Genomic DNA, 15,282 nt, shown 5'->3' with positions numbered 1-15,282 from the left:
ACTAAAAATTGAAGCTGGGGCCACCATTCTCTTTTGTTTCCAAATAAGTTGGAAGATCTGAATTTTGACATGAAATCACAACTGCTGGTCACAACTCATTCAAAACATCATTGAACATCTAAACAGTCACAGGGCAGGCACCACCGAACCAACCACGGGCCTATGTGACATTAACCAACATGGGATGACGAAATGGTTATGGCCAGCCTCCTGGCTCCATCAGAATCCTCCTTAGGAAGATTCTAGGTCCCTCCTCTTATCAGGGGAAAGACTGGCGCACAAAGGGACTCTTGTTTTACAAGCCTTGGAGTAAGACATCCTCAGGGGGTTGACAAAGAAGGAACGGGGCATCCCCCACTAAAAGACACACAGTGACCCTGCCCACCAGTGACTGTGGACAGCCAATGGTTACATCAGAGCTTCCTGCTGGGGATTGTGTAACACTTTAGTAATTTTGTCGCTCTGAAGAACACTTGGATCCTACTCGGGGCCAAAGCATGATTGCACTTGACTTTGAAAGTGAGAATAACAAAGCTTTCCAGTGAACAAATGAGGAGCAGATGACAAGGGGATGTTTACAAGTCTCTCGGCATCCCTGGGTTGGAAAAACAGCACGTGTTCGGTTTCAAAGAACCTGCTGGATGCCACAGGCCCAAGGCCCGTGGGGGAATGAGCTGTTACCTAGGAAACCTTGACCGCAAGTGGTCCTCACTCAGAGCCATCACAGAGGCTCAGAGGGAGCCTTGTAAAGCAGGAAGGGCAAAAGTGTTTCCGGCCTTGAGGGTGGGAAAGAATCCAGAAATTCAATATCTTTCCTTGCTATGGCATTTCTCCACCTATGAGTTCAGCTTATGCAAGTTCAACACCACAGAGCGAACCCAGGTCTCCCAGGATTCTGCAGTACATTGTTCAAGGCCCCTTTGATCCATCAGTTGTCTGTATCCCAGTGAAATAATAACTGCTACTCTTCCCATGCTTCAAACAAAGAACCTGAAGAAGCACCAAGTAGTAGAATATGATCCCAGGTCCATAAAGCTACAAGGCACAGAGTTAGGACCTGGCCTGAAAACGCCACAGTTAAGCTGGGTCACCTCCTTCAACTGGGCCAGAAATGAACCTATTTGCTTCTAGACCAATAGGTCTCTACCTTTTTAATGCTGTAACTCTTTAATACAGTTCCTCATGTTGTGGTGACCTATCCACACGCACAATTATTTCTTTGCTACTTTATAACTGTAATTTTGCTACTGTTATGAATCACAATGTAAATATCTGATAAGCAGGATATCTGATATGCTACCCCAAAGGGGATCTCGACCCATAGGTTGAGAATGGGCTGTTCTAGAGGCTTAAAATGGAGAACCCCTGCCTCTGCCCTGGCTAGTTTCTATCCAGGTCCTCCTTGCATGTCACAGAAAACCCCTGTGCAACCCTGGTTACCTTCCACCTCTGGTATCTTGTACTACCCTTTGTGGCCACTGGTTTCAGGTGCCCAGCCTCCAGCTCAGTTAATGAACTCCATACCACAGATCATCGGAGCTTCTCCACCTACTCTGAAACTCAGCCCCTTGGCACCCCTGTCCGCTCCCGCTGGTTCTAAAGGTGCATCCTTAATCAAGGCCACACAGGACCCCACTCTCCGCCTACCTTACAGCCTGCTTCCTGATTAACAGCCTGTCTTCCTCAGAACTTTTTGTACTATGCTGTGAGCAGCTTCAAGGCCACATCGCCAAATGGTGTGGGGACAGGAGGACTTAACCATGGTCTGTCTTCAGCACATAGTTTCCACTTGGTCCCAGCCAATGACTGGGCATCTTCTGTGTCACCTCCATTATGCAGAAAACCAACCCCACACAGCCACCACACACTGTGAGCTCACAGTCAGTCTACCACCTAGGATTTGACCTTGGCAAGAGGTCACTGTATGACAGGCACTCTTCTTGCTTTCCTGGTACCTTCTCAAGCTGCTGGCAGGAAGGAGCCCTGTGCCACAAAGACTCTTTTAGTATCCCATCATTCCCAAAGGGAATGGAAACTCCAGTTGGTGCTACACTCACCTGGAGGGTTGAAGGTGGCCTTCCATGTCATGGAATTATCCCGAGTGTACAGCTCCACCGAGCCCTTTCCACCGCTAGAGCAGACTTTGAACCCATCAGAGACAACCTGTCCCCCGTAAGCATAGGGGGCTGGTCGGGACTGCTCTCCTTGAGTCTTCCAGAAAAACGAAAATGTCACTCCTGAAGAGAGAAGCATGCATTCATCAGCTAGTGCTTCAGAGACGTGAAATGCCACGGGAATATCCCATGAGAGCCAGGTACCTTCCCAAGAGTGTGACCCAAGCCATCATCTCCTTTCAAATAGTGCAAAGCCTTGCTCCCATTCCCAGGACACAGAAGAGGTGACTGAGGCCACTGGGTTAGTGACTGACGGAGGTTAGGTACCGACACAAGCTGGCTGACTGCGTGTGCAAATGTGAACCCCATCGCCACAGTCTCCAGCCCTACCTACTCAGCCAGATCCTGACAATGATTTTACAAAGGAAGGAACTGCTTCATTCATTCCGGTTACACACGGCATCCTCTTAAAGATTGACTGCCTCCGGAATGTCCTCCCACATCCGTAAATACACTTTCACACTGTCATTTTTATGTCTGCCTGGCGTCACATCCTAAACAACCCCCTATTTCTGAGTCATATGGTTTGCTTCAAAGTTTTGAAGGAACATTCCAAACAGAACTTGCAGCTAATTTTTTTTTGACATATCTTAAATTGTATATATTTCAGAATATGTTCCGGGGGGAGAGGGGAGGCTGTTCCTGTGAAAAGGGAAGCTGATTTTCAAGGTCCAGAAGGCGTTGGCTGCTAACTGCCTGTGGATGAAGGTGTGAGGTAGGCAGAGAAAAGAGCAGCTACCATGTTTTGCAGGGCCCAGTATGGGTTCAGGTGATGGCTAGTTTCACCCAGCAGTTTGATACAACTTATAATCACCTAGGAAAAGTGTCTTGATACAGGGTTGTCTAGAAGAGGTTGGGCTATGGACATGCCTGTGGTGGATTGTCTTGCTTGCTCTGATTGGTGTGAGAAGACCGAGCCAGCCCACTGTGGGCAACACCATTCCCTAGGTTTGGGTTCTGGAATGCATAAAAGAAAACCGGCTGAGAACAGCACATGTTCATTCTCTCCCTGCTCTTCACTGTGGATGTGATGTGAGGGGTAGTTTTATAAGTTCCTTCTGCTTTGACTTCCTTACAAGATGGGTTACAACATGAAATTTTGAGCTAAAATTAAAAAAATAAAATAAATTATCCTGAATTGCTTTTTGTCATAATAAGTGTGAAACCCAGACCCCATGATGGGGTGAGGGTGTTTCTACCATGTGGGACTGTGTGGCCTCTGCTACAAACATCATTGTGAATGAGTCAGGTCACAGATGCAGAGAAAATATAACCAGTCAGCCAGGCAAGAGTGTCTGGCATGCACACAGGCGGGTCTGGGCCCACCTTTCAGGTCCGTCAAGGCACAGACCTGGATGGAGGTCCCCACGGGTTACAGGCCTCCCTGAGATGACACCATAGCTTTTCTGCTTTGAGTAACCCCTGCTCATTTCCCTCCCCAGATGTGTGCACTGTACGTGTGTGTTTGTGTGTGCATGTGTATGTTAAGCTAGGCACCTGTTGGACTCTGTGTGTGAAAGAAATAAAGCAATGGTCTGGCTCCGCCCACCTGGCCAGGGATGTGAGAGTTCCAGTGAGCCAAGCTGTCCTCCCTGCAGGGTTAATCATAACAAGCAACCATGAATCAGGGCTCAAGGGGGAGGAGGGAGAGAGGTACGGGGACATTTGCCCTGGCCTTATTTATATAAATGACACCAAATTCACTTTAGATGTTATCACCAAATTCGGTCACGTACAGAGGCTTAGAAGGCACCTGTCTCTGGTATGTAAATTGGTGTCTCATCACCAGCCATCTTTGCTGCAAGGCCTTATGGGTTGGTTTGTTAGAGTCTTTTGAAGGTCTTGTGACAATCGTTCTGCCTCATGCCTTCCGGTATTGAAGTCTCCATATGACAAACACGAGCATAGGGGATGTGGCACATGTTTTCTAGCCTTGGCTTGTAATTTCTCCATTTTATTTTATTTTTTCTATCCAAGAGGAGACTGAAGACTTTTGAATGCTCCCACAAAATGACAAGTGAACGACAAATGTTTGGGATGACAGGTTTCGAATTGCCCTGCTCTGCGTAGCCCTCACCACATACGTGTCGATGTGACATGCAGTACCCGAAAGAATGCCTAAATGCTCCGTGTGGATCAGAAATGAAGATGAAGAGCCAGGAGATGGCTCGGTCCTTAAAGCATTTGCCAGGCAAGTGTGACTTCTGGAATATGGATCCCTATTAACCCACATAAATGCCTGGCCGTGCAGCCAACTATCATCCCATCCTCAGAGCACCAAGGCGGAGAGTCCCCAAGAGCAAGCTGACTAGCAAGACAAACCCTCTCCTTAAGCTCTGGGTTTGACTGAGAGACCTCGCCTCAAGAAATAAAGTGGAAGAGTCACTGAAGAAGATTCCTGATACCAACGTGTAAACATACATGCATACGTGTAAACATACATGCATACATACATGCACATGAAAAATGGAAAAATTAAATGAAAGCCAGTCAAGCATGGTGGGGCAGATCTGTCCTCTCAGGTACTTGGGAGGCTGAGTCAGAAGGATCATGAGCTCAGGGCTAGCCTGAGCTACATAGTGAGTTCAAGACAATCCTAGGCAACGTAGTGGGAATCCCATCTCTCAATAAAAAGTAAAGAGAAAGTTAAAGGTGTAAATTAGTAGTCCAGCACTTGCCCAGTGTGCTGGCCATGACACTAATCCCCAAAACTGAAAATAAAAAATTAAATATCTATCTCTCTGCCTAGTATATCTAGATCTATAGATATATTAGATAGAGATAGATATAGATAGCTCTATCTATATAGATATTAGATATATAGATATATAGGTAGTTATAAATAGACAGATATAGGTAGATTAGGTATATTATCTCTAAATATATATATATATATATATATATATATATATAGAGAGAGAGAGAGAGAGAGAGAGAGAGAGAGAGAGAGATAAGTGTGTTTGTTTGTTTGTTTGTTGAGACCAGGTCTCTCTTTGTAGCTCTGGCTGTTCCGGAACTTGCTATGTAGACCAGGCTGGCCTCAAACTCAGAGATCCACCTGCCTCTGCCTCCCAAATGCCGTAATTAATATGTCACTATACCTGGCTCAAAACTATGTTTTGTTTTGTTTTTTTAAGAAGAACCTCCAAACACTAGGAGGGTGCCTGATCTCTCTAGGTCTCTGGGAGCTCTGGGTAGAATCCAGGTCTGAGGGGCATCCTTTGGCTGCTGAGGAAAGCAAAGGTCCTGGGAGACCTCAGCCGCCAGGATAGGATGATGCTGAGAGGCAGGCACAGAGCCTGGAGGGTGTGGCTGAGGTCTGGGTCATCCCAGCTATGTGTGGAAGAGGGGACTTAGATCTCTCCCCCCATCCTTCCTCTATCAGGCTCAGCTGGCACCCTGCCCCTGCCCCGCCCCCGTCCACTTCACTGCACTCAGAAACAACCAGTTTCATATGGAAAAGAAGATGGGCACATTGTGAAATTTTTGTTGTGAAATGTATCCCCAGCAGGATTCATGAAAGTCATTTCTCCGCTCCTCCCCCATCCCCCACCCCACCCCACCCCACCCCACCCCTCCCTGAAAAAAAAAAAATGCTGCTTAAAAAAAATCCTTTCACTCAACTAAAAATGATGCTGTCTCTGCCAAATGTGCCTCTGCCCAGGAAGAGAAATAAAAATAAAAAATTCAATAAGGTGTTAGGTAATAAAAATAAAAATTAAAAATTCAGTAAAGTGTTGAACCGGGACAAGGAGAAAGTGGGCCATGAACTCTGCCAGAAAAGCCACTCATTTTAGCTCAGTCAGCCTGCAAAGTAATGACTCCTGTCTGTAGAAACCATCACCGAAGTATCATTCTGTGTCTCCACGGTGTGGAAAGATTCACAATGTGCCCACAAGAGCACCTGTCAAAAGCTCATATCAGCACAGAGAAGGAAGTCTGAAGGGGAGAGAAATGAGCACAACCCAGCACATTGGTTCCATATTTTGCTCCTGTTAGCACTGATAAATCCTAATCTTTCTACAGCCCCTGGTCGGAGATGCACTGAGTTAGAAGCATCACTGAGGTGGCCAGACCAGCTGCACCTGCTCAGTAAATGTTCTACCGATACTATCTTGTGGGGAACACTGTAAAGGTCTCAGAGAGCCAGGGGTGGTCCAGACAGAGTCCCCCACAGTGCCAGACACTAGAGGTGACAATAGTCTATTGTCTATCACCATCAATCACCAAGTCCTATGGAGGAGCTGCCACACAGGAACAGGAGATCTGAGACAGAGGCACTTACCAAGCAAAGTGAGTGTGGAACAGAGGCCCGGGTCTCCAGGTAGACAGATGCCCAGATCCTCTGAGAGGCCCTTCTTACTCTGAGCCTCCCCACGTGGGCGCTCCATGAAGTGAAGCAGACAGAACCAGAAGCAGCACTGCCGGCTCCCTGAGGCCAATACTCCCAGTTCAGTCTATGCAAGAATGTGGGCCTAGCATGCATGAAGCCCTGAGTTTGATCTTAGCACTGCATAAAATCAGGTGTGGGATGCATTCCTGTCTTGTCTTGAAAGAAGGAGAGAGAGCCCAGCCTAATGTGTTTTGATGGTTATATGAACTGGGAACCAGCTCAAACTGTATGTTAGCAAACACCAAGACTTTAAAGTTGTTCCACAGTTTCTCACAAAGCTAAAAATAGGACTACCGTGTGACCTAATTATACAGCCCCCTAGGCATATACTCAATAGGACTCCACGTCCTATCACAAGACACTTGCACATCCATGTTCCTGGCTTCTCTGTATACACTAGCCAGAAAACAGAGCCATTCTAGATGTCCATCACCTGCTGAATGGATAATGGATAGGTGGCACCTTGATGCAACTGGATTTTATTCTGCTTTAAAAAAGAATGAAATCATGAAATTTACATGAGAATTGTGGAACTGGAAAATATTACACTAAGCGAGGTCACCCCAGTATAGAAAGACATAATGCCTCATGTTCTTTCTCATATGCAGATCCTAGCTTTGAATTTTTAGATTTGTGTGTTTAATTTGGAGTGTCTGTAGAGAAGCCAGAAAGGACCCATGAGAAGGAGAGGGAAAGAGGCCTGAAGGTACAAGAGAGGATGGTAGAACACATGGGCAATGAGAGCAGAGATGGGAAATACTGGGTGGGGGAGGGGAGTTAGGGGTCAAGCAGGAATTGCGTTCAGGAGCAATGGGAGAAGATAAAACTGGGAACGAGTTAACAGAAACTAAAAATATGTGAATACTTCTGGAAAGCAACTATTTCGTACGCTAATTGAAATAGATAATTTTTAAGGAGGATTTGAACAGAAGCGCCCTGAATAAGAGGACAGTGAAGCTCTCAGAAGAGATGATTCTTGAATGAAAATCTCAGTGTCAGACATGGCCACCCCCCACACACAAATTATGTATTGGTTAGAAAGGCCCCAGAGACTACTAAAGCAACACAGGTTCTTGCTGTTGCTCTTGGCTTTCCACCATAACCGGATGGGAAGACCCTATTACTGAAGGCACTACATATGTTGGTTGCAGGACAGAAAGAAATCAAGCTAGGACCTCCCTGGAAACTTTTCTATTGGTTAGTAGCTGGAAAGTGTTAGGCAGCCCATTGAGGAAGAAAAATAACCAATGGTCTTACTCATTGCTCGATCTTGCATGACACAATACTGGTCTGCCATGCAAAATGTGCCCAGTGCAGCAACAGTGTTACGACAGAACCACTCAGCTTCTAACTGGATTTGAGGCCTGCTCCCAGGAAAGAATGCATACCCGGTACCGTAAACTTGATCAAGGCCTGTGGCTGGGAAGGTCGTAGCCCTTACAGGGGGACCTACTATTTTGGCTTTGATAAATGGACATGTGATCAAACTACCTTCCAAATATTTATCTTTATAGCCATAGATCAGTGCCACTATCAACCTTGGTCAGAGAAGCTTCTTTTTGCAGTGGGCAGTGGTTAATGTAGAGATTCATAAATGTGCTAAGACTATGTGACTATTGAGTGTTCATCCCTAAAGAAGACATCTGTGTCAACCCTCCCAAGGCATAGGGCCCATCACAGAAGAGGGGACAGAAAGTATACAAAAGCTGGAGGATGGGAGAGGAGTGCTGGGAAATGTTGTTTTCAGTCAAACATTCCAACACAAATTGGAGGGGAAGGGGCTCATGAAGTCATAAGGTGCTATGGACAGTTAATGACTACTGAGAGAGGAGTCTGTTTTCTTCTGGGGTGTGTCCACTGGCATGTTGCCGATGTTCTGATGGATGGCCCCATAGCTACACACTTGCAGACAGCACCGACTGGATGAATAGGTTACAAAGAGACAAAGAGGCAAAGGACATGAAGCTAGCAGAGGACAATGTCCCCCAAAGGATTCAAATGCACCCCAGATACATCTTTATGAAGCCGGGACTCCAAGGGGAGAGGTGGGATCTGTCTCCTCTTTTGACACACCTGTCATGAGTTCCAGCCACAGGCCGCAGGCTGGAGCAGGTCCATCTACCATCCAGCCACCTTCAGCGGACACATAAGAAGTGAACCCGGTTTGAGGGTTAACAGGCACACCCTGCTGTGCCAGGCCTGACCTGTCATCAACATCCCAGAACCAGAAATAACGCTGTGAGAGCCACACCATCAATTTCCTTCCCACAACCGCCGGGCCCCATCCCAGCCCAAGTGACATATATGGCAGCAGCTATGTTTTAAAGTGGGATGCTCCCGTTCTTCTACAAGGTTAAATATTTTAATCTCTCGGCTCTGTAAGGCTATGTCCTATCTTTCAGTTTCCAAGACAGGCCTGCACTGGAGCGGCTCCTCCTTTTCTCCAGCTTGTATGTGACATTTTCACTCACATTGCAGTTAATAAGAACTCTGTTCTCTTGGGCTGGGGACATAATTCAGCAGGCAGTGGTTTTCATTGAGCAAGCATAGGACTTGAGTTCAGATGTCTGAGACTCCACCTCAGGGGCGTAAGGCAAAGAGTGATATAACAAGACCGCCACCTCTCCCCCCAACCCACCCCATGTCTTCCTTGGAGCATAAGCACATTTACTGGTAACACACACACACACACACACACACACACACACACACACACACACTCACAGATTCTATTCACCCCAACTCACCCTCGGGTCCACACTGGGCAGGGTTGCTAATGCAGGATGATTTGTAGCTGCCATAGTAAAGGAACGTCACACCCTTTTCCTCCTTGAGGTAAATGCCTTTGTTGACCTTCCCTTCCATGATATCTAGGAAAGTAAAAGGACATGGCAGTCAACCTATTGCCCCCAGAAGACTAGAGACACGTCAGACTTACAAGCAACTTACAGGGAATGCCAAACATTATCCTCCTCTATAGTACATTTTTAATGTCACACATTATTCCCTGATAGTAATCACATTCACTAATATTTAATTATTGATAGTGGGAGTGTGAATGATTCATAAGTTTAAGTGTTAGGGAATAAATTATTACCTTCTATTAATGTCAGGTCAGCGTAACCTATATTTTAACATAACAATATTGTAACTGACATATTTGCTCAACTGTTGAACTCTAAATGCCACTCACACTCCTGCTTTTAGGGTCCCTCCCACTAGGAACACTCTCGATGGTTAAATGTGAGGTCATTGTTACGGGCTGGTCCTACCAGGTACTCACTGAAGCATCCTGGTCCTCCATGTGTGCAGCCTCAGCGTTTAGAGCCATGTCCAGCTCCATTTGGAAAGCCCCAGAAGGACCTGCCAACAGCGCTCCTGGAGAGCCACAAACCGCCGCCTCCAGCAGAGCTCATTCAGCTATCTTTTTTTTGTCATGTGTCGTGACTGGTGTGTCCCACGGCAAAAGTAAATTGTGTGCTTTACAGGTCGGGAAGTGAGGGCTATGAAAACTATTAGTGATGGGCTTTTGCCATGCACTGGAATGAGCATGTGCAAAGATTGCCACAACCTGTGTAAGAACAGAGAGGGAATGGTGCATGTCTTTCTGGCTGCTGGCCAAGTATGCATTCAGGATCTGGGAACTCTGCTCACACCTATCACTGACTAGATGCAACACTCCCTGTCCTGTGGACCTCTTCCCAGGGGCCCCAGTGGTTAAACTCTGGTTCTACTTATCCCACTGGTTGCCATGAGAGAGCTATATATCACTTCACTAAGTGGATAACTAGCCACTAGGTAATTGAATCAGACTGCACAGGCCCAAGAACCAGACTGCGTGCTTAGTAAAAGCATTTAGAAATGCCAAACAGCCCACAGTGGAGAGAGAAATCAGGTGAAGAGCTGAGGGAAGGTAGAGAGGTGTGCACAGCCTGAACACCCATCAGATGCTCGACTCCACCGATGCTGCCCCTTCAGCTCTGAGCTCAAGGGACTCCCAGGCTCTGGGTGTAACCAACAATCTTCTGACTCAAGTGGGCGTGTCCTCTAAAACAGCTCCTAATGAGTTTTCATCATGCAGCTGCAGAAATGCTGATGGGATATTTGCAAGACCAGTTTTTGGATTAATTTTAAAATCAATTTGCAGTTTCCATGAACTGGGCAGAGTTAACAGCGCCTCCCCCAGCCCCACTCCACAAAGAACACAATCTGTGCCAAAACCCAGTTTCTGCCAAGCATGGTGGAGTACACCTGGAATCCTGACGCTGGGGAGGCAGGAGCAATAGTTTAGGTTCATCCTTGACTACACAGAGAATTTGAGGCAAGCGTGGGCTCCATATAACTTGTCTCCAAAAAGGAAAAAAAAAATCCATTTTCAATCTTTAGAAATGATCTGGGCCGAGTTTGTTTTTGTTCTGAGATCAAGGAACTGATTCAGAAGAAGCTGGCAAAGCGGAAGAGCCTCCACCCCTTCCAGACATGGCTATCTGGAGGCTCTCTAAGCCAGAAGCCTGAGTGAGTGACTTTTCCCAGCATCCTGGCTCTCTCTTCATTTCCTCCACTTGCACCTAGCCACTCACTTCTTTACCAGCCAAGAAAGTTCTACGGAACCAGATTACACCAGCCTTTAGCTTCACTGGGATCCAAATGTGCAGGACCAAGCCCTGGTGCTCACCTACGGTTGCAGAGAAGTTGGAGTAGGCAGAGTCATTGGTAAAGACAAAGGTAGCATTGTGGAAGGGAGGCACAGTGAGGTTGAGGGTTCGCAGCGCTGGGTGAAATGACAAAAGAGAGGACAACACATGAGTGACATGAGACACAAATGGAAACAGCACATCTCTCACCCCAGCACTCGGGGGAAGAGCTCCTCCTCCTCCAGGCCCTCCTCTCCTTCCCATATCCTCTTCTTCCCACAGGTTTCTTCAACAGACTCCACAGCCAGCTCCAACGGCTCCCTGAGTCTGGTCACTGCTGACTTTGGCCACTATATAGTAGATAAAGCTCTCAATTTTCTGGCTCCCACTCCCAGACGGATGCTCAGTTGAGAGATGTAGAGTTGAACTCAGCCATTTATGAAGCGGTGAAAACAAAAAGAGCAATGCTTGTGATATGAAGAAACAATGAGTGAGGAACACTGTGAAAAACAGCTCTGTGAGATGGCAACAGACAAGACAACACAGGGGTCGGCCACAGAGAAAAGGCCTGCATATCCAGGAGGTGGCACCCAGAGCCATGCAGCTGTCCCTAGGCTTGAGAGGTGCTGAGAGATCCCCAGACTGTCTCTCCATCCTGGGGAGCTGCTCTCAGGACTACACAGCCCTTGTCAGCAACACACACTGCAGCGAGGCTCCCACAGGAAGCCACAGCGCCAGCGCCACACGGCACAGTGTGGGGACAGACAAGGAAGAGTTGAATATTTCAGCATATTTCCTGCTGTTTCTGAGTGATTATGGGACTTCAGAACACCCAAAATCTACTGCTTAATCAGCAGCAGTGAGCTCAGAGGGGGGAAAGGAGTGAAAAAAAAAAAAAAAAAAAAACCACCTGGACCGGAGTCCCTGGGTTCCCAAACACTTTTCCACTTGGTCAGGTGACTGCCTCTCGGGGGCTTCAAAGTCAAGACTTCCAGAGAAGAGATTTAGATTTTGACAAAGGCCGATGGGCTGTTTCCCCCTGAGCCAACACTTCAGCTGGCACCGGTACTGCCACCAGCAGCAGAGCAGAGAAAATTCTTGGCTGCCATACAGTCTGTAGGGGCCCGGAGCCCCCTACCGCTTTGCAGGGCCCTCGAAGGAGGGGGGAGCAGCCTATCAGACTGAGCCCTTCTCAGAGGCCCCGCCCACGACCAGCTCGAAGCCGAATGGAGAGATTTCGTTTGTTTGTTTGAGTTTACTTTCAACTTTTAAAAATATTTTTATTGATTTTATTTTGTCTTTTTTAAACATACACTTATCTATTGTCCGCGTGCACGGACGCGGACGCGCTTTTGTATGGCACAGTCGGCATGCAGAGGTCAGAGGAGAATCCTCTTTCATCGTGGGGGTCCAGGAGATTGAACTGCTCTGGCTGTGGAGCTTAACAAGTGCCTTTATCCACTGGACTGTATCGCCAGCTCTTTTTTTATTTTGGAGAACGGGGCTTGTGTGTGCCATTGGGCATGAGCTATGGTAAGAGGATAGTCTGCGGGGTTCGCTTCTTTCACCATGTAAGTCCTGGAAATCGAACTCAAATCTTGAAGATTGGAAGCAGGTACCTCTATTCGCTGGGCTCTCTCACCAGCCTCTGGGCTCCAAAGTTTTAGGAAGACATTTTCGAATCTTCTGCAAAGGTTTCCCATTTTAAGTCATATCAGTGAGGAAGGGTATCAGGGATCTGAGGTGGACAGCTTGACCACCATCAGAGATTTGAATGCATTACGTGCGAACCTGTACATAGAGAGCAATGACATTGTGTGTGTGCGTGTATAAGTGTGGGCGTGGGCGTGTGCATGTGTGTGTCTGTATTTGACATTCTTAAGAGCATCACATATCTAAAAATAAAGCGGAAGACTTCCCAAAATCATTCTGAATCAATGTTTTTTAAGGGAGTCCTTGCTAGAATGAACAAACTCACAACTGTCATGGGCTTCTCCAATGTCATCATCTAAGTTCAGTGGCACTGAGATCCTGGTGCCTCCTGTGGACGTGGCACCGGGAAGATCACCTTAGGGGTGTTGGCTGGTGTGGGGGTAAGTGGTTGGTAGACAGAGGACCATTTGCTCTGTGCCCTTAAAGCAAGAGAGTGTGTCACAGTTCATCGTGATCCATAGCACCCACCTCACGTCACCTTGTTGTGGCAAGTCAGCTCTGTCCACCCACAAACACGTACCCAGACTCTCACCTTAGCAGAAGGTTCTACATTAATTCGGGTTTAGGAAACACTGCCCTTCTATCATAACAACGTATCAACGTTCTTATAAAAACACTTTGTAAGCCAGTAGTGGCACACGCCTTTAATCCTAGCACTTGGGAGGCAGAGGCAGGTGGGTCTCTGTGAGTTCGAGGCCAGCCTGGTCTACAGAGTGAGTCCAGTACAGCTAGGCTACACAGAGAAACCTTATCTCAAAAAAACCAAAACAAACAACAAAAACCACTTTGCAGTGACCATCAGTGAACCACAGAGTGCCCCCTCATCACTATCACCCCATCTCCAACATGTCCTGGGGCACCTAGAGACTCTTTCTCCCTCTCCAGGTGCCCCAGGCCCTGTGGAAGATCTATCCCCATGCCAATGGACATCCTCACCACCCTCATCTACCTCCAGTTGTGTCCTGAAGCTCAAGGATCCCGTCCACATTTTCCAATGGCCAGTAATGAGAAGCAGAAGCCAAGACTGCAAAGCCTGCAGAGAGAGGACCAAAAGAGTTTAAATCACAATCAGGGAGCTGTGACCTGAACGCTCGGAGATTGAAGAAGAGTGAAATTGTCATGATGACCACGGAGCTGGCTGAAAAGGTATTAAGAAAATTCAATACACTCTCCCAGTTAAACAAAAAACACCACTTTAAATTAGAAATCAATGGCTAGTTTCTTAATTGGGTAGAACAGGACAAATAGGAAAGGACACCTCCCTAATTGAAGAAAACAAAGGCCCTGTGTCTGTCGGTACAGGGCTAGGAGCTGCCCATTACTGTAGAGGAAAGGTAGAAATGCCCATTATCTTGCTGTTACCTGGAGTGGCTTTACAGGCAACATTTGATATAATTGGACCACTGAAGGAAATAGGTTTAAAATGGCTTTCAGGGGGTAGCTGCTAACCCCGGTGTCATGCCGGGCATTACAGAGGCCCCTGACAAACACTCCCTATGTCTTCTAACAGTAACCTGCAAGCTAGCGCACCCTTCCCCTGTTTGTAAAGAGAAGCGAAATTCCTGCTGGAGGCTTGGAGAGATGGCTCTGTTGGCACACACGTGTGAGGACCTGAGCTCTACTCCCTAGACCCACATAAAACCAGGTGTGGTAGTAATGCTCGGTAAGTTGGGGAGACAGAGAAGGGATCGTGGGAGCTCACAGGCCAAGCAGTTAGCCAAAACATGAGCTTCAAGGTACAGTGAGCGACCCTGTCTCAAAAAATAAAGAAGACACCCAAAGTCCTCCATGAGAGCACACACACACACATTACCCCAACGCATAAATAGAAAAATTAAAAATAAGCAAAAATAGCCATAGCCAAGAATAAATAAGAGGGACTGGAGAGGGCATGGGTTGAGGGCTGGGCAGAGTGCTAGGCAGTGCTGCCCAGCTACAGAGCTGAGGGCGGCAGAGGCTTGAGGGGAGCTGGGGACAAGCATGGAGGGTTCGGCAGATGTTCACGTGGGAGAGGCTATGAGGTGGCTCCACTGCATATAGACAGTGGCTTATGATAGAGGTGGCATTTTAGATCAGAAATTTATTCACCACAGGTCTGGAAGTCAGTCAGGCGTCTGAGAAAAAATAATATCCTACCTCACGGGTACGTTCAGATGGTTCAAAATGAGAGCGTAACACAAAAGCTGCTAAAGGCTGGGTGGGGTGGTACATGGCTTTACTCTCAGTTTGGGAGGCAGAGACAAGGGATCTCTGTGTCCAAGGCCAGCCTGGGCTACATAGTAAAGAAGAAGAAACCAAGAAGGAGGAGGAAGAGGAGGAGGAGGAGGAGGAGGAGGAGGAGGAGGAGGAGGAGGAGGAGGAGGAGGAG

General features: G+C 47.3%; 1 protein-coding gene across 2 annotated transcripts in view; it reads right to left on the bottom strand.

Moving 5' to 3' along the window:
• The window catches only part of Adgrd1 (adhesion G protein-coupled receptor D1), a 112,086-nt gene that overhangs the window by 87,000 nt on the left and 9,804 nt on the right, over window positions 1-15,282 (bottom strand). Inside the window, exons 3-6 of one of the 2 annotated variants that reach the window (XM_055606125.1) lie at window positions 13,864-13,947; window positions 11,243-11,338; window positions 9,315-9,437; window positions 2,058-2,237 (exon numbers count right to left, since the gene is read on the bottom strand). In XM_055606125.1, coding sequence (XP_055462100.1) covers window positions 2,058-2,237; window positions 9,315-9,437; window positions 11,243-11,338; window positions 13,864-13,947 — 483 coding nt within the window. The remainder of the gene's footprint in view (window positions 1-2,057; window positions 2,238-9,314; window positions 9,438-11,242; window positions 11,339-13,863; window positions 13,948-15,282) is intronic. The other variant, XM_055606126.1, reaches the window with a different exon arrangement.

The sequence above is a fragment of the Psammomys obesus genome, unplaced genomic scaffold (assembly GCF_907164565.1).
Source record: "Psammomys obesus unplaced genomic scaffold, mPsaObe1.curated_primary_1811, whole genome shotgun sequence".
Classification (NCBI taxonomy): domain Eukaryota; kingdom Metazoa; phylum Chordata; class Mammalia; order Rodentia; family Muridae; genus Psammomys; species Psammomys obesus.
This window is presented reverse-complemented; position numbering and strand designations above follow the sequence as displayed.